The 24,831-nt window shown below is 49.9% G+C and overlaps 1 protein-coding gene across 1 annotated transcript; it reads left to right on the top strand.

Moving 5' to 3' along the window:
• The first annotated feature begins 20,471 nt into the window (after positions 1-20,471).
• Positions 20,472-24,579, top strand: NPVF (neuropeptide VF precursor). The gene is made up of 3 exons (XM_075316695.1): positions 20,472-20,618; positions 22,999-23,423; positions 24,279-24,579. Exons 1-3 carry the CDS (start codon positions 20,481-20,483, stop codon positions 24,301-24,303), a joined length of 588 nt encoding a protein of 195 aa, XP_075172810.1. The 5' UTR covers positions 20,472-20,480; the 3' UTR covers positions 24,304-24,579.
• The last annotated feature ends 252 nt before the right edge of the window (positions 24,580-24,831 follow it).

Genomic DNA, 24,831 nt, shown 5'->3' on the forward strand with positions numbered 1-24,831 from the left:
TTTAGCGTGTGCTCCAGCATGTAAATGACTGTAATCGTCATGCTGATAATGGCATTGTCAGCGCTAAACATATTCGTCGCCATGTCGAAACTGTGCAGAAGGGTGCATAGGTCCGTGATCTGAGATCACTCCATCAGGGTGATCTGCCCCACCTCTGCATCTCGTTGGCCCAGGCTATACGTCATGACGTATTGCACCAGGGCTCTGCGGTGCTGCCACAGTCGCTGTAACATGTGGAGAGTTGAATTCCAGCGTGTCGCCACATCGCATTTCAGGCGATGAACCGGCAGGCCGAAAGACTTCTGGAGCGATGCAAGTCGCTCAGCTGCGGCGCTTGAACGGCGGAAGTGAGCACTGCAGACAGTTTCCGTGCCCTGGTCAGAAGGCCATCTAGGCCGGGATAGTGTGTTAAAAATTGCTGGACAACAAGGTTCAACACGTGAGCCATACAAGGCACGTGTGTCACCTTGCCCAGGCGAAGGGCCGCACCCAGGTTTGCAGCATTGTCGCACACGGCCTTACCAGGCTGCAGGTTGAGTGGAGACAACCATTTATTAAACTCGGACCGCAGAGCTGACCACAACTCCTCAGCTGTGTGACTCTTATTCCCAAGACATGTCAAGCTAAAGACCGCCTGATGCCGTTGCGCTCTGCTGCCAGCATAGTAATGAGGGGTGCGTGATTCCTTCTGCGCAGTGAGAACGCTGGTGGCCTGACCAGGCAGGCTTGGGGTGGAGGTGGAGGACCCAGATGAGGTGGAGGATGCAGAAGCAGTGGCGGAACTTGGACAGACAGAGGATTGACACACAAGTCGTGGGGACGGCAAGACTTGTGCAGCAGACCCTTCACCATCTATCACCATAGTTACCCAGTGCCCAGTCAGCGACATGTAACGTCCCTGTCCATGCTTACTGGTCCAAGTATCGGTGCTGAAATTCACCCGTTCACACACAGAGTTTCTCAAGGAAGCGGTGATATTGTGTGCGACATGCTGGTGTAGCGCGGGCACACCTTTCTTAGAGAAGTAGTGGCGACTAGGCATCTGGTACTGGGGCACAGCGACAGATATAAGGTCTCTAAAATCCTGTGTGTCCACTAGGCGGAAAGGCAGAATTTCTGTAGCCAACAGCTTACAGAGGGATAGAGTCAACCTCTTCGCTTTGTCATGGGTCGAAGGAAGTGGCCTTTTATTTGACCACATCTGAGGGACAGAGATCTGGCTGCTGTGTGTAGACGGTGTTGAGTAGGGTGTCCCTGGAAAAATGCAGCTTTGGGAGGAAAGTGCAGGCGGAGACATGATGTTGCCTTCATCCAAAGTTGGTGCTATCGATGTCTGAGAGAGCTGTACACACTCACTTGTTTCCCCTTCCAAACCAACTGACGACCTACCAAGCAAACTGCCTGTTGCGGTTACAGTGGTGGAAGTTGTGGGTGGAAAAACAGGTGTGACAGCTGTCCCCACAGTCCTAGAAGATGACGAGCGCGCGGATGCCCTGGAAGGGGCAGGCGGTGGATGGTTGGCTCCACTAGGCCGCATTGCAGCACGGTGAGCTTCCCACCAGGCCATATGATATTTATTCATGTGACGATTCATGGAAGAAGTTGTCAAACTGCTGAGGTTTTGACCTCTACTAAGATAACCATGGCAAATGTTACAGATCACATAATTTGGCCGATCTTTTTTTATGTCAAAAAAGGACCAGGCTAGGCAAGGCTTAGAGGCCATGCGACCTGTTGATCCACCCCGAATAATGCTCAGAGGCAGAGTGGTGGCTGAGGATGCAGTTGTAGACGTGCTACCAGTGCTCCGACTGTGTCCAGGAAGGCGCCAGGTTACTTCGACGTCGGTTGCATCCTCCTCCACCGCCTCTATTGACCTCCTCGAGTGTCTGACTGTGGGTTGACAGTAGGTGGGATCTAGAACTTCATCATCAATTGTTGTGTTTGCACTCCCCTCCCCCTCAGACCGAGTTTCTTCTTGCCCTGACCGAATATTTAAGTTGTCATCCCAATCGGGTATCTGCGTCTCATCTTCATCAGTATGTTCCTCATTGCCTATAACCACAGTTGTTGGAAAGGCAGCATTTTGGTAGCCAACAGTTTGCATTTTATGAAAGTCAACCTCCAAGCCATGTCATGCCCTTCTAAAAGCATGTATAACACAGCGAGGGGACTCCAACCACAGTCTCCCTCGTTGCCACTCACTGGGCCACACACACCCCACTTGACTGGCATCGGTTGAGCCCCCTTTTGAAAAAGAAAAAGATGCTTTGCATGAAGCACTCTCAAAAATACGCGTGCCTTTCCCGTCCCCTGGCTGACCCCGGGGAAGAAAAGTCCTCTGAGAGCCATGACTTGTTCATCTTGGTTCTTTTAGAAACACAGCGAGGGGACTCCAACCACAGTCTCCCTCGTTGCCACTCACTGGGCCACACACACCCCACTTGACTGGCATCGGTTGAGCCCCCTTTTGAAAAAGAAAAAGATGCTTTGCATGAAGCACTCTCAAAAATACGCGTGCCTTTCCCGTCCCCTGGCTGACCCCGGGGAAGAAAAGTCCTCTGAGAGCCATGACTTGTTCATCTTGGTTCTTTTAGAAACACAGCGAGGGGACTCCAACCACAGTCTCCCTCGTTGCCACTCACTGGGCCACACACACCCCACTTGACTGGCATCGGTTGAGCCCCCTTTTGAAAAAGAAAAAGATGCTTTGCATGAAGCACTCTCAAAAATACGCGTGCCTTTCCCGTCCCCTGGCTGACCCCGGGGAAGAAAAGTCCTCTGAGAGCCATGACTTGTTCATCTTGGTTCTTTTAGAAACACAGCGAGGGGACTCCAACCACAGTCTCCCTCATTGCCACTCACTGGGCCACACACACCCCACTTGACTGGCATCGGTTGAGCCCCCTTTTGAAAAAGAAAAAGATGCTTTGCATGAAGCACTCTCAAAAATACGCGTGCCTTTCCCGTCCCCTGGCTGACCCCGGGGAAGAAAAGTCCTCTGAGAGCCATGACTTGTTCATCTTGGTTCTTTTAGAAACACAGCGAGGGGACTCCAACCACAGTCTCCCTCGTTGCCACTCACTGGGCCACACACACCCCACTTGACTGGCATCGGTTGAGCCCCCTTTTGAAAAAGAAAAAGATGCTTTGCATGAAGCACTCTCAAAAATACGCGTGCCTTTCCCGTCCCCTGGCTGACCCCGGGGAAGAAAAGTCCTCTGAGAGCCATGACTTGTTCATCTTGGTTCTTTTAGAAACACAGCGAGGGGACTCCAACCACAGTCTCCCTCGTTGCCACTCACTGGGCCACACACACCCCACTTGACTGGCATCGGTTGAGCCCCCTTTTGAAAAAGAAAAAGATGCTTTGCATGAAGCACTCTCAAAAATACGCGTGCCTTTCCCGTCCCCTGGCTGACCCCGGGGAAGAAAAGTCCTCTGAGAGCCATGACTTGTTCATCTTGGTTCTTTTAGAAACACAGCGAGGGGACTCCAACCACAGTCTCCCTCGTTGCCACTCACTGGGCCACACACACCCCACTTGACTGGCATCGGTTGAGCCCCCTTTTGAAAAAGAAAAAGATGCTTTGCATGAAGCACTCTCAAAAATACGCGTGCCTTTCCCGTCCCCTGGCTGACCCCGGGGAAGAAAAGTCCTCTGAGAGCCATGACTTGTTCATCTTGGTTCTTTTAGAAACACAGCGAGGGGACTCCAACCACAGTCTCCCTCGTTGCCACTCACTGGGCCACACACACCCCACTTGACTGGCATCGGTTGAGCCCCCTTTTGAAAAAGAAAAAGATGCTTTGCATGAAGCACTCTCAAAAATACGCGTGCCTTTCCCGTCCCCTGGCTGACCCCGGGGAAGAAAAGTCCTCTGAGAGCCATGTCCACATTGTCAGTGGACAGACACGTGTGCTTATCTGCCAGCAGACCCACAGCAGCACTGAAGACAGGTTCCGAGAGAACGCTGGCTGCAGGACACGACAAGATCCCCAAGACGTACGTGGCGAGCTCAGGCAATTTATCAAGATTGGAAGCCAAGAATGAGCAGGGCTCAAGTTGCACAATAATGGCATGTTTCCTTGCATATACTCATATATCTGTGTGTCCTCCTCTTTTTCCTTGTCCAGCTCTTTTGTTTTCACATGAGTATATGTCCTTGTCACTTTCCCATGTGTTGTGAGTTGTTTGTGACCTTTTGGACACCTTTGAGGGTGTTTTCTAGGTGTTTTTCTGTGTTTGTGATTGCCTGCCATTGTTTCCTATGCAGTTCGAGTTCGGTTCGTCGAACGTTCGACGAACCGAACTCGAACGGGAGGTCCATTCGGCGAACCAACCTCGAGCCGAACCGCGACCGGTTCGCTCATCTCTAGTAGTAACTCATTATCACCCAGCAAGCCACCCGGCTTCAGGGCTGCTGGAAGAGTTGGATACAGTGCCAGATGATGGCGCTTCTATTTAAGCACCATTTTCTGGGGCGCCTGCGGACTGCACTTCACAGCAGAGGGTCCAGAAAGCTCTGGCCAACCTGTGCTGTGGATTCCAATCCCCAGCTGCGTAGTTGTACAAGGCTGGACACAAAAATGGGGCAAAGCCTATGTCGATTTTTTTTTTAATTATTTCATGAAATTCATGAAATAATTAAAAAAAGGGCTTCCCTATTTTTTTAGTTCCCAGTCGGGTACAAATAGGCAGCTGGGGGTTGGGGGCAGCCGTACCTGACAGCAGTAACTGGCTAGCATACAAAAATATGGCGAAGCCCACGTCATTTTTTTGGGGAGCAAAAAACTCCTGCATACAGTCCTGGATGGAGTATGCTGAGCCTTGTAGTTCTGCAGCTGCTGTCTGCTCTCCTGCATACACTAGTGAATGGAGCATGCTGGGCCTTGTAGTTCTGCAGCTGCTGTCTGCTCTCCTCCATACAGACAGACAGCAGACAGCAGCTGCAGAACTATAAGGCTCAGCATACTCCATTCAGGATTGTATGCAGGAGTTTTTTGCCACCCCCCAAAAAATTACTTAGGCTTCGCCATGTTTTTGTATGCTAGCCAGGTACAGCAGGCAGCTACGGGTCTGCCTTACTCTCAGAGAGAAAAAATACTTTAATAGAAATAAATGCACACATTAGAGACTCCATGTTTATTACTCTCTGTCACTCCTCCACGATCCTGGTCTTCTGTCTTCTTTCTCCTTCAACCCATGCAGCTCTGCTACATCAGACAGCACTGCATGGGAGGAAGACGCTGCTGCCCCGTGCAGTCTAATCACTCAGTGAGAGTGAGCAGAGGCTGTGAGCTGCAAGCGGTGATGTCACCGCTGACAGGCGGGTTACCATAGCAACGGTGCTCCGATCACTGATTCCCGGTGCCACAATTCACCGGCTGTGGCATCTAGTCCCTGCATGTCGGCTGACTCTGTAAAGAGCGCCCAGATGCAGGAACAGGGAAGCCGACCATGTGTCAGAGCATTTTGCCAGTACACGGAGATGCTGGAATAATCACCGCGTACCGGAGAGATGCACTGACAGGACCTAGCATGACGTCTAGCCATGTGACCAGTCTGTAGCCAATGAGATAATAGACACGTGACTGGTCACATGCTATTTTGATGTCACGATAGGTCCTATTATCTGTGCTGGTTACCGGGAGGATGCAGTGATTATTGGAAGGAAAAGCGGCGGGAGACAGAGTGCAAACGCATTGCGGGGACCTGTAAGTGTTATGGCAATGTTTATAAACTGTATGTGTACATGTATAATGTGTTTTTATGTGTTTGTGTTTGCCTCCCATTGTTTTCAATGGGGTTCGAGTGGTTCGTCGAACAGTTCATCGAACTCGAGCCTTCAGATGTTCGCTCATCTCTAGTCTTTACCAATCCGGTATTCCCTTTGTTCCAGTGCCGGTGTAGTGAACTGGTGAGATTTTCCTCCATGCACTCTGTAGCCTGTAGTTGGTGGGTCCCCCGTAGCGTGGAGTAGTTTTGGGGTTCCCTCCGGTTGTCTCAGTCTTGGCTCGTGCAGCAGGCAACTTGAACCTCTCTTGGGTCTGACCTCTGTCTCCGATCCCAGATTCCCTCTCTGCTGCTGTGCCCTGGACACTACTGTCGGTAAGATCCTTGATGGTGCCCTTACCATGCAGGTATTTATCAGGCACACTTGTAAAGTCTTCCTGAACTAGGGCCCTGTGCCCTGCCGAAGCTCAGTCCTGTGAGTACTTGTACGTATTCTCCCAGCGACTGTACTCCTTTTTACTCAACAAGTTCCTGCACACTTTTCCATCAGCACGTCAACTTTTGACTGACTCGGTGTCTGGTTACTTTCTTAAAGGGGTTATCCAGCTTCTTTTGACTTTTTTTTTTTATTACCCTATTGGGCTACATTGGGGCAGGTAAGTAGATAGAGAGCACTTACCTGCTCTGCTGTCAGCCCCTCTCCCCCGGCTCAGAGTGTTCATGTGACCGCTCCTGCCGCGATTTTGCTGCTTCCAGTCCGTTCATGTCAACCATGGACCATGTTGACATGCAAATCTGGAACAGCATGTCGCCTCCCTGCTGGGCGGCTACAGTGCGATGAGCCCCGCCCCCCTTCCTTGCACCCTCCCACACATTCCCTCGCACCCCTTACTCTTCCCGCAACCTCCCCCTGCACTGCTGGGGGGTCCGTGACCTGGGGGAGGGGCCTGGCGGCGGCTGCCATGTTGTCACCGCCAGCACCGGGCCCCTGCTCAGGATCGCACATTCAAATGTACCGGCATCACAGATGCCGGTATATTTGAAAACGCTGATGAGAGGGAGCGCTGCTTCTCATCACTGTCCCGCTGTCTGTGCTCTCTTCAGCACAGCGGTGACTTCCCTACTGTGCTGATATGGCCAGAGCACAGACAGCGCGCGAACGTGCAGGAGCGGCAGGGACCGAGGAGGGGTGAGTATGTACTCCCTACATGTGTTCCCTATGGGGGTAGGGGGGGTCGGTACAGAGCGCCGTGTGTGTGTGCGGTGTGGAGCCATATGTGTGTGTGTGCAGTGCAGAGCCATATGTGTGTGCGGTGCAGAGCCCTGTGTGCGGTGCAGAGCCCGGTGTGCGTGTGCGGTGCAGAGCCCTGTGTGCGGTGCAGAGCCCTGTGTGCAGTGCAGAGCCATATCTGTGTATGTGCGGTGCAGAGTCATATGTGTGTGTGCGGTGCAGAGCCCTATGTGCATGTACGGTGCAGAGCCCTATGTGCGTGTGCGGTGCAGAGCCCTATGTGCGTGTGCGGTGCAGAGCCCGATGTGCGTGTGCGGTGCAGAGCCCGATGTGCATGTGCGGTGCAGAGCCCGATGTGGGTGTGTGGTGCAGAGTCCGATGTGCATGTGCGGTGCAGAGCCCGATGTGCGTGTGCGGTGCAGAGCCCGATATGCGTGTGTGGTGCAGAGCCCAATGTGCGTGTGCGGTGCAGAGCCCAATGTGCGTGTGCGGTGCAGAGTCCAATGTGCGTGTGCGGCGCAGAGTCCGATGTGCGTGTGTGTGGTGCAGAACCATATGTGCGTGTGTGTGGTGTGCAGAACCATATGTGCGCATGTGTGGTGCAGAGCCATATGTGTGCATGTGGTGTGCAGAGCCATATGTGCATTTGCAGTGCAGAGCCTGATGTGGGGCTGTTATTTGCAATGCTGTAGTGATAACAGGTCAGGTGTTGGGGAAGAATACTGACAGGGAATGTGTGTGCAGGGGGCGGGCAGGGGGCGAGGCTGGACACTGAGGCCGGGCGGTGCCAACTCTGACTGAGGTTTTGCACAGGAAGTGGTCAGTTTGCTGGAACTGAATGTAAACAAGGAGCTGCAGAGAATAAAGGGTGAATTCAAGAGGAACAAAAGTTAGAAAACAAAAAATAACAATGTAGGGGTGTTTTATATGACAATACAGCACAGATCAGCTTACCAAAAATTTTTGAGTTAATGTCGGACAACTCCTTTAACTAACAAGATGTCTGCCGTTCACTTCACTGACTAGCCCCTCCTCCTCCCAGGCTTCTGACTAGCGAATTAAATGCATCCCAGCCTATAGGTGACCACCCGTCAAGTCCATGTCTAGCCCGTGACTTGGTCTGGGGAAAAGGGCGTGGTTTTGTGTGTGTGTCATGGTGTTTTACCAGCACTCGACTTCCAGGAATCCAGGGTTGGATGTACTATCCTGTGGCACCTGACAGTCAGGGGCACCACATCCCCCCTTGGTAAATCCCAGCACGTCATCGGGCTGCAACATAAACAACAAATTATGCAATTTTTTTTTAGATTTGCAAGAAAAAAAACTTTTAAAACTTTCTTCCCATACAAGGCATATTTCTTAAACGGTTCTATAACCGAAACATATGTACACTAGGTACACTTTTTCCACCCATAACCTGGTGTCCCTGGAAGGTATGTCGCCAGTTGCTATGATGACTGGGTCTCGGCCACCTCTGCCGCAGACCCTTCCTGCAACCTTTCCTCTGCCAAAACTTTGTTGAAAAACAAGGGTCCTCTTCGAAAGACTGTTGCAGAACACAGGTCCTCTTCGGAAAGGTTTGGATGCAGTATTACTCTGGCAGTGTGCATAACTGGTGCAACTATTTACAAGGCACGTTTTTGCTACTACTAGTGCAGTAGCTGGTGGTCCATTTTTATCAAAATTTTCAACATTATCATAAACCAAAACAGAAAAACATAACTAGTAGCAATCTGGGCTCAGCTACCATGGCACTGGGAATGGAAAACCTGGATGATCCGGTTTCCTTGGATCCTCACTTAGAGTCTTTGTGCACTGGTCCCGTGCACCCCTGCTGCCTCCCACTGGCGCTTGGGAGACTGGTGCTGGTGGAGAAGCGAGAACTGATTCTGGATCTGCTGAAGACCTTGAACCGGGCAATGGCCACTCAGTGAACTGTCCCAGTAAATCTACTACCCGAGACCGAGTACCCCAAAGCCCTGGGGTGCGTCAGCTTTTTGGCGCTGTGAACAGGATTGCACTAGACCCTTGAAAACGGGGTGATGTGCGCCTTATGGACTGTGTTTGTGATTGTATTTGTGGATTGCCCGCCATTTTGTGTGAAAGAAAATAACTACACCATCGCTGTGGTGAAAGTAAAGTCCCGCCACCTTGGAGTCCCCAAGCAATGTGAAAACGAAACTAGTGCAGGGAACCCGGAACCCTGCAGCAGAATGCTTCTGGATGCCACTGGAGAATGTCTGCCCCAAGGGATCACGGAGACCAACTGGGTTGTCCTGAGATGTCAGGGGGTGACGCGTTTCTAAAAGGGAAAACGCGTCCAGTAAGATGATCTTTAAAGGGAAGTAGTTTAATTTTCTTCCTTGCTGAATAATAACATGGGTCATCTGTTAGATCTCGTGGCTCTCCTCTTGCAAGGAATGAGGTGGTCCCCCATTCCTTGTCTGCCGCGAGCCCTCCTGCTCAGCAGCGCCAAAGGCCTGGGAGACTGCAGGAGTTTCCTCCTCCTAGATGCAGCAGAAGGGTGACACCTAGTGGTTTACTCCTTGTAAGGAATGGAGTGCCCTCCTGCTCGGCATCGCAGAGGGTCGGAGTGGTTGCACAGTGTGCAAAGGATAGATGCTCAAGGAAGCAGCAAGACTTCCCTTAGCTCTGCACATTGTGAAACCGAAGATCCCGCCTTTATGACCCAGAGGCAGGAGGTTGAGCATGTGCCCCACGTGACGTCTTCTGATTCGCTCACTGGTATCACACGGCCAGATAACGAGGCTGGTGATGTGCTGAATCCTGACTGGCCGGGCCAGGACGTCACAGATCATGATTGGGTCACATCCGTCTCGCGCCCGCCCTTGGCTGGAGCTACATCTCCTTAAAAACCCCTCCTGCCATCATGGCGGCACGTGACCGTCCTTCTATGTTTGGATGTCTGGCAGCGTGCTGCCACGCCACTGTACAGACGTCATTGTATTTTGCAGGTCTCGCCCCTGCCTTGCTGCTCCGGCAGTATTCCGTTTAACAGGCTGTGTTCCTGTCCCAGGTGAGCTCCTTGAATCTCTGTCGGACTCACCTGGTTTCTGAAGCACACGTGCGTGGGCACCTCTGTGCTACCCTCGTGCCATATTCCTGTGACTCCCGCTGGCACACGTGCGTAGGCACCTCTGTGCGTCCCCGTGCAACAGGTACACCGAGTTGTGAGCCCCGTGCCATACAAACCTCACGGGTTAGGGCGGACAGGTGTACGCAGATCGTCTGTGACATTCCAGACGATCGCTAGCAGCAACCCGCTCACTCTTCTCCCACCATAGCAGCGGTCCCTTACACCGCACAGTGGACCTTGACCGGCGGAAGCTGTCCATATACCATCTTGGCACGCTTCCCCGGGTCCCCCTTGTAACATTACGGTCGCGCCAAAGGTCTGGCTATGGCAGAAGAGCAGCAGCAGTTGCAGCGTTATGTGCAGCAGTTGGAGTCACGATTGGCAGCTGTGGAGCGGTCTTCCCCCGATAAGGCTGCTCTAGCGACAATTGCCACCCAAGCGGCTACTCAGGCTGTGGAATTGAGCGGAAACTCGCCTCGCCTTGCGCTCCCAGAGCGCTTCAACGGGGACAGCTCCGAGTGCCGTGGTTTCATAAACCAGGTTACCACCTACTTGGAGATGTCCGCCACTCTTTATGCTACTGAGAAGGTGAAAGTAGCATTCGTCCAGTCCCTGCTCACAGGGAGAGCGCTAAAATGGTCCACGCCGTTGTGGGAGCGCGGAGATCGGGTGGTGAATCACCTTCCAGTTTATCTTGAGGCCATGAGAAAGGTGTTCCTCGGGCCTCAAGTCACCCACGACTCCGCGCTGCGACTTCTACGCCTTCGGCAAAAGTCCACTTCAGTCGGGGACTTTGCGGTGCAGTTCAGGACACTCGCTGCAGAGCTGGACTGGCCAGATAAAGTCCTTGTCCCTGTGTTCTGGGAGGGTCTGGCAGGGTTCGTCAAAGACGCGCTGGCTACGCGTGATGTGCCGACCACCTTAGAGGCCTTGATACGGCTTGCTTCTCACATAGACATCCGCCACGCGGAGCGGAGGCTCGAGGTCTCTTCGGCACCCACGTCTACCTGGCCTACAGAGCCTCTGACTCTCCTTCCCCACCAGACCAGTCTCCCAGTCAGTTCTGTTGATGACTCTGTGGAGCCCATGGAAGTATCCAAGGTGGTCTCCTCTACCATAGGCTCTCGGCCGCCGGTCGTTTGCTTTGCCTGTGGGCAGAGGGGACATGTAGCTACCCAATGTTCAAAACCATCGGAAAAGAGACAGTGTCTGGTTTCCATCAGAGGAGGAACCCTAGACGCTGCCTCTCCTTCTAAATTAACCCTCAGTGCCCAGTTGCAGTTCGGCACCACTGTCTTCCCTGCCCTGGCTTGCTTAGACACTGGCGCTGATGGCAATTTCATTTCAGCCTCCCTGGCAACTAGGTACTCTGTTCCCCTGGTCCTGTTGCCTAAACCAATCAGTGTCCAGGTAGTCAACGGGTCCCTACTTGTCAAACCCATTACCCAGATCACCGTCCCTCTCAGGATGGATGTACCACCAGGCCACCATGAGCAGGTGTCTTTTCTGGTGCTTCCAGAAGGGACGGATGAGATCCTACTAGGACTCCCCTGGTTGAAACGGCATGCTCCGATACTCAACTGGACAACAGGGGAGATCTCGTCCTGGGCAGGGTCATGTAAAGAACACCTCGGGACCACCGGGTCACCCACTCCCCTAGACCTGGTGCCACCTGGCCAGACCCTCGTTCCCCCTAGGTTACGGAACGATGTACTTTCCTGGGACCATACCTCCAAAGTCGTGGGCCTCTTCAGGTCCAAAAGGACCAGAGTTCTAGAGGCCAGGCATGATTGGTGGCCGACGGCCGACTACTCGTCCGACAACCCTGAAGTAGCGAGGTTGGTTAAAACAAAAATTGTTCAGGGCAAGAGGTACTTCCTCGTGGAGTGGGTCGGTCGTGGACCGAAGCATAGGACCTGGGAATTGGAGGATCATGTCCACGCTCCGGGTTTGGTAGCAGCCTTTGAGCACAGGTGGCGGGGGGGCCCTAGACGGGGGGGGTAATGTTAGATCTCGTGGCTCTCCTCTTGCAAGGAATGAGGTGGTCCCCCATTCCTTGTCTGCCGCAAGCCCTCCTGCTCAGCAGCGCCAAAGGCCTGGGAGACTGCAGGAGTTTCCTCCTCCTAGATGCAGCAGAAGGGTGACACCTAGTGGTTTACTCCTTGTAAGGAATGGAGTGGTCTCCCATCCCTTGCCTGCCATGTGCCCTCCTGCTCGGCATCGCAGAGGGTCGGAGTGGTTGCACAGTGTGCAAAGGATAGATGCTCAGGGAAGCAGCAAGACTTCCCTTAGCTCTGCACATTGTAAAACCGAAGATCCCGCCTTTATGACCCAGAGGCAGGAGGTTGAGCATGTGCCCCACGTGACGTCTTCTGATTCGCTCACTGGTATCACACGGCCAGATAACGAGGCTGGTGATGTGCTGAATCCTGACTGGCCGGGCCAGGACGTCACAGATCATGATTGGGTCACATCCGTCTCGCGCCCGCCCTTGGCTGGAGCTACATCTCCTTAAAAACCCCTCCTGCCATCATGGCGGCGCGTGACCGTCCTTCTATGTTTGGATGTCTGGCAGCGTGCTGCCACGCCACTGTACAGACGTCATTGTATTTTGCAGGTCTCGCCCCTGCCTTGCTGCTCCGGCAGTATTCCGTTTAACAGGCTGTGTTCCTGTCCCAGGTGAGTTCCTTGAATCTCTGTCGGACTCACCTGGTTTCTGAAGCACACGTGCGTGGGCACCTCTGTGCTACCCTCGTGCCATATTCCTGTGACTCCCGCTGGCACACGTGCGTAGGCACCTCTGTGCGTCCCCGTGCAACAGGTACACCGAGTTGTGAGCCCCGTGCCATACAACCCTCACGGGTTAGGGCGGACAGGTGTACGCAGATCGTCTGTGACATTCCAGACGATCGCTAGCAGAAACCCGCTCACTCTTCTCCCACCATAGCAGCGGTCCCTTACACCGCACAGTGGACCTTGACCGGCGGAAGCTGTCCATATACCATCTTGGCACGCTTCCCCGGGTCCCCCTCGTAACAGTCATCTATACCCATTTGTGTATATAAATACTTGGCTGCTACTACCTGAATGCAGAGGCAAGATGTTTTTTCTAAGGGAAATGATGTATCTTTTTTCTTCCCATTCTGGGCAGTAATGTGGGTCATTTATACCCAGTCTTTTTATATGACTATTCAGCTGATGTCATCTGAATGCAGGGCATGTCTCTTACTTATACTCTTAGATCATGTATTATTTCTCGTTTATCCCTTGTCTCTCCTTAAAATGGGGTTATACTAACAATTCTTTTGAGGTGGTTAGCACACATGTGTAAATTTGTTTTTGGACAAACACTGATGCGGTTAATCTTGTACCTTTGCATTCGTGTAAGCACTGCAGTTGAACAGATTCATTTAGATTGATGGCGTTAAGAGAGGGTCAGCCGACGTGAAACGGGGGTGCCCAAAAACGTATCTTGTCATACCCTCCGTTGACAGGCAAAAACATTCCTCAGGGTCTCCTAGTGATACTGTTAAGTTTGATCTCTAGTTTCCCTTTCTAGCCCTTCTTAATGTATATGAAGTATGAATATTCAACTTCTGGTATTTGAGTAACATGGTACATATTTTGACTTATATCCTTAGGTTATGCATTGTATTATGTTTTGTCCAATTGTTTGGGGTTGTATTGACAATCCCATTGTATTGCTATTTTTGCACATGTGTACTTTGAAAAATATTGGTGTGATTAAACCCTCTACATTTGAACCTCATTTCAGGCAGCCATATTGACTCATTAAAATTGATCCCACTATAGTGATAGGATGCAGAGAGGGTTAACCGACGTGGAACGGGGGCGCCCAAAAATGTATGGTGTCATACCCTTCATTGTCAGGTGGGAACTGGCTCTCTAGGGTTACATAGGGATCCCATAAATTTTGGTTCCTAGCTCCCCTCTCTAGTCCTGTGATTATTCATATTTACTGTGTTGTCCTTGGTTTGCACTGGGTGTCAAAAAAATGTAAATATTTATCAATAAAGATAACTATTAGGTTTCTGAGGTTTTTCGTATTTATACTTATTACTCAGTCCGTCCATATTGTAACTTAGTGATTTTACCTCATCTCAACTAGACATTTCTCAAACTCAAGATACAGAGGTTTCTGCCAGAGCTGAAACAATAGATAACACATGTAGGAAAGATGAGTTTTCAGATCCTGAGAGATTTTTTTGTATGTGTTTTTATTGTCATGGTGCTAAATAAACTGTATGCAACCTAAACTATGTAGGCATATAGTGATACAAAATGTATATTAAAAATTGTTTAATACTTTTGTGTAAAAAAAAAAAAAAAAAAAAAAAAGTTTATGGAAAAAAAAAACATTTTTGGGGCACAGATTTATGAGAACAATAACTTTTTAAAGCATTGTGGAGCGTGTTCTCTTGCTGCTGAACTTTCTGGATCAGTGTTCCTCAACTCCAGTCCTCAAAACCCACCAATAGCACATGTGAAGCCCCACAAGTGCAGTGTCGGTGCATTACCTTCAGGGACTCCACTCGGCTGGATCTTGTCACAGGTAGGGAATCTTCTATTTGTCGTGACGCCACTCTCAGAATTGCGGTCAGTGGGGACCGCCACTGCAGGTTCAGGGATGCCTGGGGCTGATGGTGGGTGCAGTCGGTTGTAATAGCCTCCTGAGAGTGAGGCAAGCCCCAGGGCCCTATGTAGGTGTGTAGAACCACAAGGCGCAGAATAACTCCACACAAGCAGAATGTCTTTCAGGGGTTTTACTCACAGAAGGTGGCAGAGTGAGTAACCCGGGCGTAGCTGGGATGAACCAGGCTGGAACCAGGTGTCCTTCAGGCTGACTGATGAGGGTGACTACCTACTCGCCTTCCTTAGCCCTTTGCGTTTTGGGGTAACCCCGACTTTTAGTCCCTATGGGGGTCACCCAGGGAAGTTGCTGAAGCCTCTCTCCCCTTCGTTTTGTCCGTTTGCTTGTAGCCTGGACCAGGACACTCCGGCTGCTTGCCTCCTGTGAACTATGGGCCCTAACTGTGGCGACGTGGCTGCGGACTTTTTAGTGTGTTCTTGGGGGTGTAAAGTACCCCCTCAAGCAGGTTTGGCAAGGAAAGGTGGATCTATCCCTGCACTGGGACCTACTACCCGTTTGGGCCTGGTAACTCCCTAGCAGTCTCCTTACTTCCCACTCCGTTGCTCTCTCTTTAGCTGAAGATGGATTTCGGGTAGCACTACTAGGTGACCGTTCTCCCCCGTCGGTAGCCACTGCGCGGACGCTGTCAGACTGCAACAGCCCCAGGGGTCTGCTCCTGACGTCTGCTTCCCCTGAACTGCACACTGAACCGGCTCACTGCTCCTCCTCTCCTGTTCTTGCCTACGCCACCTAGCAACCAGGCTCTCCACCACACCCCTTGAGTGGAGATGGAGGCTTTTTACCCCTCCACTATTCCAGTGGAGGTGAAGGCTTTGCCCCCTCCTGGGATCCCCAGGGGTCCTCTCAAAGGTACATGTGTGAGACCTGATCACTATGCGCCTGTGTAGTCACACCTCGGTCAGCCTTCTGGATTACCTGTATTGTACTGTCCCCAGCATGGGTGCAGTACTCAGTGGTGCCTGACCAGGTCAGGGGCGCCACATTCCCCCTTAGTTATCACCAGCACGTCCTCGGGCTGCAAGACAACATTTTAAAATGCATAAAACAGTAAAACATGGTAAAACATTTTAAAACCACCAGGTACCATACATCACCACCCTCCACCCACAAGTCCGTTAACCCACCCTAAACCCTCTCACGTTGGCCGCGCCTTCAGCCACTTCTGGCAGGATGTAGAGGCGGCTTTCATGGGCTGGTGGTTTCAGGGTATACCTGGCCTGGTGGAGCCGCGCCTTCAGCCTCTTCTGGCAGGATGTAGAGGCGGCCTCCACAGTTGGTGCTGACCAGGTACCCTCTTTGTGGTGGAGAGCCAGGCCCCATAAACAGGCATGCTCTCTGGTTGCAGGTAATCCAAGGCCCCATAACGGACGTGCTCCCTGGTTGCAGGCGAGCCAGGCCCCTAAACAGGCTGGCTCTGGTGGTGGTACCCTCTGGTGTAACTATTTACACTGCGAGAGTTTGTGGCTATAGCCAGTTCATAGCCTTAAGGTTCATTTCTCACATTAGTTTATGTGGGCACATGCTTAAACTTATAAACGTTGCAAAAACTTCAAACTGGTCAAAACAGTAACTTGTTGTACTTCTGACTTTACTTTCCTCTACTCCTCCATACCAGGGCTTGGGCCTGTAGGGCTGCGGCACCTGTTGGTTTCTCGATCTCTTTCATCGTCCGTGGTGGTCTCATCAGTGGGTTCTTTATCTCTCCTTTCTCTATCTCCGTCTTCTTCTGTGTCTGTTTCTTTTGCAGGACTGCTGTAAGGCTTTCTGATACATGGTGTAACATCCAATGCATACCAGCCTCTTTCTCCCTGGTGCATGGTAAATTCCACTGAGTCTCCTGTTCGCAGATTTCTGCCTGGATGTCCTCTGGGCAAATGAGCTCTAACGTCTCTTCTATTCACGAATATGCCTTCTTTCATACCAGGAGCTACTATAAAACCATATCCACTCTTCAAACTGAAGTCTTCGACTACACCACGACAAAGTGGACCTCTAACCTGGGATTTGGCTCTCCTCAGAAACCGTTTCTCCTCCAGGTCTCTGGCCGTGACTTCATCTTTATTCTCTGGAGACTGCGGTGCAGGGGAAAACTTGGTTCTACTGCGGCGCCGTGTTTTGCGGGCTTGATTCTGCTGGGTGGCTGCTTCACTGCTGGCAGGCTCCCAGGTGAGGTTGCTGGACAAATCTTCCTCTTCATCCCAGCGAGAATATGGCAACATCTCTGGCTCTGGGCATGGATCCACTGCTGATGGCTCCGGGGTCAGCTCCTCAGCTTCCTGGCCTCCTCTCCCCCTTAGTTCTTCTGAGCACTCCTTTGGTGGCAGCGCTGGGGATGAGTGTTCATCAGCTGGCCCGGGCGGTGGACTTTTTGGCGTGGACATCTCCAGAGTCTTCTGAGGGGTATGTGGAGGGAGCAGATACCGGTCCACCATCTCCTTTGGGAACTGGGCCTCTAGGTCAGCCTTCAGCTTCTGGTATTCGGGGTCCTCCCCCAGCGTAGACTTCCTAGCAGGGACCTCCTTGGACTGGGGAGCGGTGTCTGCTCTGGCCTGGCAGGCCAGGGTAAATGGTGATACAACCTTGTCTTGGCGGGCCGCGCCTGACATGGCGGCGGCCTGGTCTTGGCGGGCCGCGCCTGGCATGGCGGCGGCCTGGATCAGCGTCGCTGTTGCAGCTGAAGTCTTAGCGGGCATCGCTACTGTAGCCGGTTCTTGGCGGGCCGGGCAGGGCATCGCTGCGGCGGCCTGAATTGGCGTCGCAGCTGCGATGGGATCTGTGCGGGCTGGGCGTCGCTGCAGCGACCGGAGCTTGGCGGGCCGCACCTGGCGTGGCTGCGGCCTGGTTCAGCACCTCGCCTGCGGCGTGGATGAGCGTCGCTGCTGCGGTGGGGTCTTGGCGGGCCGGGCCTAGCAAGGCGGCGGCCTGGGTCAGCGTCACACCCGCGGCATGGATGAGGGTCGCGGTGGCAGCCGGATCTTTACGGGCCGGGCAGGGCATCTCTGCGGCGGCCTGGGCTTGGCGGGCCGCACCTAGCGTGGCTGCGGCCTGGTTCAGCGTCGCCGCGGCGGGCGCCTCTTCGGGGACTACGGGCGTGGCAGCAGGGGTCGGGGCACTCGTGCTGGCAGGGGCAACACTGGACTCACCCATCGGTAGCAGCATCGGGGTCTGAGTCGTCGCCGCTCGGTCTGGCACTCGTCGCGTGGCCCTCTCCTCGTAGGCCTGTACCGCCGTAGCCATCCCCAGGAGCTCCTTGCGTCCCTCGCTGAGCTGCCGTAGAACCCTGGTTTCTAGTTGGTTGCAGCACTGAGCAAGCTCTCGGGCCCACCAGGCAGCGGAGCCTGGCTCGGGATCTCTGCATCCAGACGCCATTTCCTCTAACAGCAGGCTTCTGGCTCCCTTTCTGTCCCGACGTCTCTGAACGCCTCCGCTCTCTTCACTTGCGAGGTCAGGACTCTGCAGGGGATCTCTGGGTAGCCACACCTCTTCGTGGGCGGTAACTTCTCCCAGCGCGGGCTGCTGTTGTTTTTCAGCGCGCTTTTCATGGTGGCAATATGGCGGCGCTTCCAATTTTTCAAGCGGACCGCCCAGGCACATGGTCACCTGTCTGAACAGGTCTAGTCCTTATCCTGTTCGTGACGCCAGATGTGAAGCCCCACAAGTGCAGTGTCGGTGCATTACCTTCAGGGACTCCACTCGGCTGGATCTTGTCACAGGTAGGGAATCTTCTATTTGTTGTGACGCCACTCTCAGAATTGCGGTCAGTGGGGACCGCCACTGCAGGTTCAGGGATGCCTGGGGCTGATGGTGGGTGCAGTCGGTTGTAATAGCCTCCTGAGAGTGAGGCAAGCCCCAGGGCCCTATGTAGGTGTGTAGAACCACAAGGCGCAGAATAACTCCACACAAGCAGAATGTCTTTCAGGGGTTTTACTCACAGAAGGTGGCAGAGTGAGTAACCCGGGCGTAGCTGGGATGAACCAGGCTGGAACCAGGTGTCCTTCAGGCTGACTGATGAGGGTGACTACCGACTCGCCTTCCTTAGCCCTTTGCGTTTTGGGGTAACCCCGACTTTTAGTCCCTATGGGGGTCACCCAGGGAAGTTGCTGAAGCCTCTCTCCCCTTCGTTTTGTCCGTTTGCTTGTAGCCTGGACCAGGACACTCCGGCTGCTTGCCTCCTGTGAACTATGGGCCCTAACTGTGGCGACGTGGCTGCGGACTTTTTAGTGTGTTCTTGGGGGTGTAAAGTACCCCCTCAAGCAGGTTTGGCAAGGAAAGGTGGATCTATCCCTGCACTGGGACCTACTACCCGTTTGGGCCTGGTAACTCCCTAGCAGTCTCCTTACTTCCCACTCCGTTGCTCTCTCTTTAGCTGAAGATGGATTTCGGGTAGCACTACTAGGTGACCGTTCTCCCCCGTCGGTAGCCACTGCGCGGACGCTGTCAGACTGCAACAGCCCCAGGGGTCTGCTCCTGACGTCTGCTTCCCCTGAACTGCACACTGAACCGGCTCACTGCTCCTCCTCTCCTGTTCTTGCCTACGCCACCTAGCAACCAGGCTCTCCACCACCCCCCCTTGAGTGGAGATGGAGGCTTTTTACCCCCTCCACTATTCCAGTGGAGGTGAAGGCTTTGCCCCCTCCTGGGATCCCCAGGGGTCCTCTCAAAGGTACATGTGTGAGACCTGATCACTATGCGCCTGTGTAGTCACACCTCGGTCAGCCTTCTGGATTACCTGTATTGTACTGTCCCCAGCATGGGTGCAGTACTCAGTGGTGCCTGACCAGGTCAGGGGCGCCACACACATGTTTCCATGATTTCCTTAGTATTGTACAGGTTCCAACACTTGGGCAATACTAAGGAAATCATGAAATCATGCACTGCTGGTGGGCCTTGAGGGCTGGAGTTGAGGAACACTGATCTAGATTCTATGGTCACTATTGACTATGGCATCAAAAACGGTAACTGAGTTGACTGTCTACACGAACCCGTCTCACTTCCCACCAATGCAGAGGGAAGAGAGTTCCAGAAAGCAAAGGATGTTATTCATGTCTTAACGGAGCAGCAATGGAAAGAAGGAAGTGGTTCACATTATTAGACTGACTTTACTGAGACTGACTTTACTGAGACTGACTTTACTGAGACTGACTTTACTGAGAGCAATATGTCCTTATTTACTATAGCTGTCTTTTAAGGCTGGAAATATTTCGTAGAACTTGGGGTCAGATGAAGTTATAGACTGAGCCACGAAGTTGTGTGAATCACTGTATTTTTATCTGGGTGCGTAGTTACGGCCTTTCTCTCGAAATGTATCACTGATTTTGATGATACCATCACCGTGGCTTCTTTTCTTTTCTCTTTGCATAAACATATGCTGTTGAAAAGTTTGGATCAAATAATCCACCGATAATTACTGGGATATTTATGCTAATGAAATATATTATTGTACAAACAAACAGAATTAAAATGTGGAATATGTGCTAATTGATCCCAGCTCATATTGGCTTTAATTGTGATGTCCTCCGTAGATCTAATTAATTTAGCTACAACAATTCAGGTACGTGGAATTTTGAAGTCCATGAGTGGGTAAATAAATTCTTTTAATTCTTTGTGGTCTTATTTAAGGCTCCGGTATTAATTAGGACAGGGGGAATAGCTGAATGTGTCCTTCTCTGAGTTGGCTTTTTGTTCAAATGCTATATATATCCAACAACTAGGATTCTCTAAATGAGCCGCACAACCAAGAAAAATGGCCAGGTTGTCATCCAGTAACATTATGCTCTTTTCTCTCTTTAGTTTTTCCATACTCTTTGGCTTTTCTGTCTGTTCTGAAGAGACAACAGCAGCAAATCTGGAAAGTCAAGAGAAATATGAGGACTTATTTGAGGTAAGATTTTCACGTTCCACTATGATATTGACTGGTAAATTCAGGATGGCTGACTGCATGGGCAAAGCTAAGTCTGTAAAGCAGCATTTTAGGCTGGGTTGAGATCTCCATCAGGGAACCTGCTTTGTTCCATTCTGGAAATAGACCAAGGGATTCATATTGAAAAGGTGTTACATGTTTAAGGCTGGAGCCACTCTAGCGTATGGCATCGGGTGTGAGAGCATTGGATGGGATAATGGTAATGACCATCAGCTCCCGCTCTGCTGTGAGCAAGTGTCATTGTACTGCGTTACAATCCTGAGATCAGAGCACAGCTGCGGAGGTGAAGGAGGGACTAATCTCCCCATCTCCTCCATTGTCAGCCGATGCGTATATCGCACTGCACTCAGATGTCATCCGAGTGCAGTCTGATGTTTCACCTGCACCCATAGACTTGTGCAAGTGATCCAAGACTCGCAGACAATCGCAGCATGCTGCGGTTGTTTTTTCAGTTTAGGGCTGAGAAAACAATCACAGATAGGAACAGCCCCATAGAGTAACATTGGTCCGAGTGGAATACGATTTTTTTTTTTTCCATTGCACTCTACTTGGACCATTTTACTCGCCTTGTGTCCTAGCCCTAACTGATGCAAGAGAAGCAGAAGGTCCAAATTGGCTATTATAATTTTTTTCTGGGCTTTGCAAAGGGTCAATTATTAGATTGGAAAAATATGTGCTTATTGCTTGTCTACAGAACTTTGGACATAGAAACACTCTTGGTTTATATAAACATATGAGAAATACATTATATATATATGCATTAAGTGTGTTCAATTTTAATTTGTACAGTAAGAGGAACTTATAGACACATGAGGGTTTATGAGTTTAGAGAAAAAGGCTCCTTTCTCCAGTAAATAATACCACATGTGCACTGTGTTACTGAAGCTCACTCCATTTGAGTCCTAATGGAAATACCGTACTCCGTTCCTGTACAGTAGCTCCGCTGTTTCTGGGGGGAAAAAAAACATATATCTCATCTTCGAATTTGAAAGAACCCTCTTAAAGCAAAAGAGAATGTGGAAAAAATATACGGTTTATTCAGAGGTGCTAAAACTAAATTATTATAGTGTGAGCTACTTTGTAAACTAAAATGTATAACTATTTTTAGGACACCCGAAAACATAAAATTCTCTATGTTGTTTTAGACCTCCATCACATTAAACTCTTCTAGTTTACAACACTGGGACTCTACCATAGCAGATATAATGGGGATAATAAGAGGATTTCCGTTATTGGATACAAGCAAACATTCTGTAAAGCTTTCCATACCAAATAGATTAGATACATGGGGAAGACACAAGGATTGGGGATGTTGATATTCAACATGCTCAGTCCTTGTCCTGTGGGGATTAAGCTACTGGATTTTCTTTCTTTCTCTATTGAACCATGTATGCTCAGGTAAAGACAGCATGTATGTTGTTGAACAGCCTGTGCTTTGTATATTAATAAGGCATCTAGGGTCCTACTATACTCATTTTATGACTTTAGTAGTCCAGCAGTTGCATTACAATGCAGAGCATGGAATTCCACAGGTTTAATGCATGGGAGTTAATTTGTTGGAATATGTGTTGGAGTATCCATATTTTATAGTAGTGCAGGAATGTTGATCATTAGGGATGTTTTAGGGGTCTTTTTGATCATTAGGGATCATTATGGGTCCAGTGACCTATTATCACTCAAACCACAAGGTATTCAGAACAAAGGAGCTGAAAAGACAAAAAGGTGCAAAACTGGCATCTTATCCTGGTGAAACTAGTGTAAGAAGGTTCAAGGAATCACTCACCGGAGTAAGTTGTGCAAGTCACAACTACTGTACACCGATTGTTAGGGTGGATAACCGGCTGCTGCAGCCCATCGGGGAGAAGTAATTCAGTGAAGCAGGAGAGAGTTTTCGTAATGTCGCGCTGCCAGATAGACTAAGAGGATTTTTCATTAAAATCAGCAGGTTTTATTAAAATTCAGAGGATTGCTGCTGATTTTAATGAACAATAAAACCTGCTGATTTTAATGAAATATCCTCTGGGTCTATCCGGCAGCGCTTCATTACAACCACTCTCTCCTGCTTCACTGAATCAAACCACACGGTAAAAGTATTCAGTTCATGGACAGCAGTTTTTCGACCCATTGACTTTCTATTAAGCCTGCTCATCCAACTGAACAATTAGTTACAGTCTGAAGACATTGAATCCCACTGATCAACAGAAGCTAAAAACTCTCAAAAAAATTAAGTTTAGCTACACTTTAACTTTTTGAGCCCTTCAAATCTATACACATTTACAGACCTACTATAGTCTGAGTGAAGCTTTTGTAACCTTTACAAAATGTTTTCTTTTGTGTACAGTCCAGAGAAGATTTCCAAAACCGGAGAAATATTAATTCTAATGAGTATCAATATTTGGGACCAAAAGGATTAAGTGAAATGAGTAAATATAGCAGCTTTCCAATCATTGAGAGGGAATTCCTTGAGGAGAGAGACCTGAAGCCGGCTGCGAACCTTCCACTGAGATTTGGAAGAGCGTCTGATGACAAAGTGGGAAAGAGCATCCCAAACTTACCTCTTAGGTTCGGACGATACATACCAGGAAAGATCCAGTCCACAGCTAATTTGCCCCAGAGGTTTGGAAGATCACAATATGGTGGTCATTTAGTGCAGTCATTTGCTTCACTACCACTTCGTTTTGGAAGAACACCAAATTTTCAAAGATTGCAGCATGATAAGAGCTACCACCTCCCAGAAGTCAAGCATCGCGATGAAAACAATGAAAGGTATTAGTATGAAATATTGGTATGTATTATATATGGAGATGTAGTGTTGTTGAAAGATTAAAAAAGTAATTTCGTTGCATTAGATATTTTTTTTATTCATATGGGTTGTATAAATTATCAAAATGCTCTGCATTTTGACCGGAAAAAAAACAATTATCTATATCTGTAATCTTTAATTTAGGCTTCTGACCTGATTTACTGCAGATGTCAAGTCAGTTCCAATTAACTTTGTATAACTGAAATTATATCATGGTAAAATCCAGTTTGTCTTATTAATGAGGATCCTTTTTGTCAGTTTATATATTTTCCTAATTCAGTAGTCTCAAACCGGTAACACTCCAGCTGTTCCAAGGCTATAAACGTCACTGTGCCCTTAATTCTTTAATAGGGCAGCGGGATAACTTTGCAGCGCTGGGGTCCTGGGTTCAGATCCCACCAAAGACATCATCTGCAAGGAGTTTTTATGTTCTCTCCTTGTTTTGTGGGTTTCTTCCATGTATTCCAATTTCCCCCCATACTCATAGGGAATTGAGATTGTGAGCCCCACCTTACCATCATAGACAGATAAACACTGGACAATAAACAACGACTGAAAGTATCATAAGGATAAAAATCAAAGTCGGATATCCAGGTTTTCTATGTATGCAATAGCATTATCATTTACAATATAGAAATCATTCTTGTCACCATGGTAGGATCAAAGCTTGTAAAGCGCTGTGAGATTAATGGCGTTATATCAGTGATGCATACTCATTGGCTTGAGTTGTAGCATTACAACAGCTGGAAAGTCACAGATTGAAAATCACCGTCCTATGTTGTCAGTTACTGAATAAAAACCTTTTATTTCAATTTCAGGAGCCAGATATGGACATATGAGTAAGAGCATCGTCTTCAAGTGTAGCATTGGGAAATTGCCGTTCATTCCAATCTCGGGGCTGTTGCAGTCTTACTCCGCACCAATAAGTATTGACGATCTTGACGGGACAATATTTTCCAATGGCTTGAGTCTTACTCTTTGTACACAGTTGTGAAATCGGGTTCTTGTTGGAGACAACGATCAACTCTGACTAATAGCAATGGCTGCACAAAGTGTCGACTACGGCTAAGCATATTTAATGTAGCAAAGTATGAAACCAAATTGTATTATTACCATATTGTGCCGTAAATAAAATGAATACATAATATAAAACACCACTGTCTTTTCTTTTTTCTCAGTTTCAGTCCTAAGCAATAAAGTGCATTAATTACAAGTTGTTCTTTACCTACAAAGGAGCTTAGAAAATGGCGTATATTAAAAGATCTATCAGCACAATATGACTGCTCAAACCAAGCACAACGGCTAGGAAACAGTTCAGTGTACCTTCCTACCTATTTGTTTTCCATCTTTTTCTGCCCTTCTCTAGCTCCT

The sequence above is a fragment of the Anomaloglossus baeobatrachus genome, chromosome 6 (genome assembly GCF_048569485.1).
Source record: "Anomaloglossus baeobatrachus isolate aAnoBae1 chromosome 6, aAnoBae1.hap1, whole genome shotgun sequence".
NCBI classification, from domain to species: domain Eukaryota; kingdom Metazoa; phylum Chordata; class Amphibia; order Anura; family Aromobatidae; genus Anomaloglossus; species Anomaloglossus baeobatrachus.

Coding starts and splice junctions, on each gene's coding strand:
- NPVF (XM_075316695.1), top strand. CDS start 20,481: ATGGCCAGGTTGTCATCCAGTAACATTATGCTCTTTTCTCTCTTTAGT. Junction 20,619..22,998: donor AATATGAGGACTTATTTGAG/GTAAGATTTTCA, acceptor TTTTGTGTACAG/TCCAGAGAAGATTTCCAAAA. Junction 23,424..24,278: donor CGCGATGAAAACAATGAAAG/GTATTAGTATGA, acceptor TTTCAATTTCAG/GAGCCAGATATGGACATATG.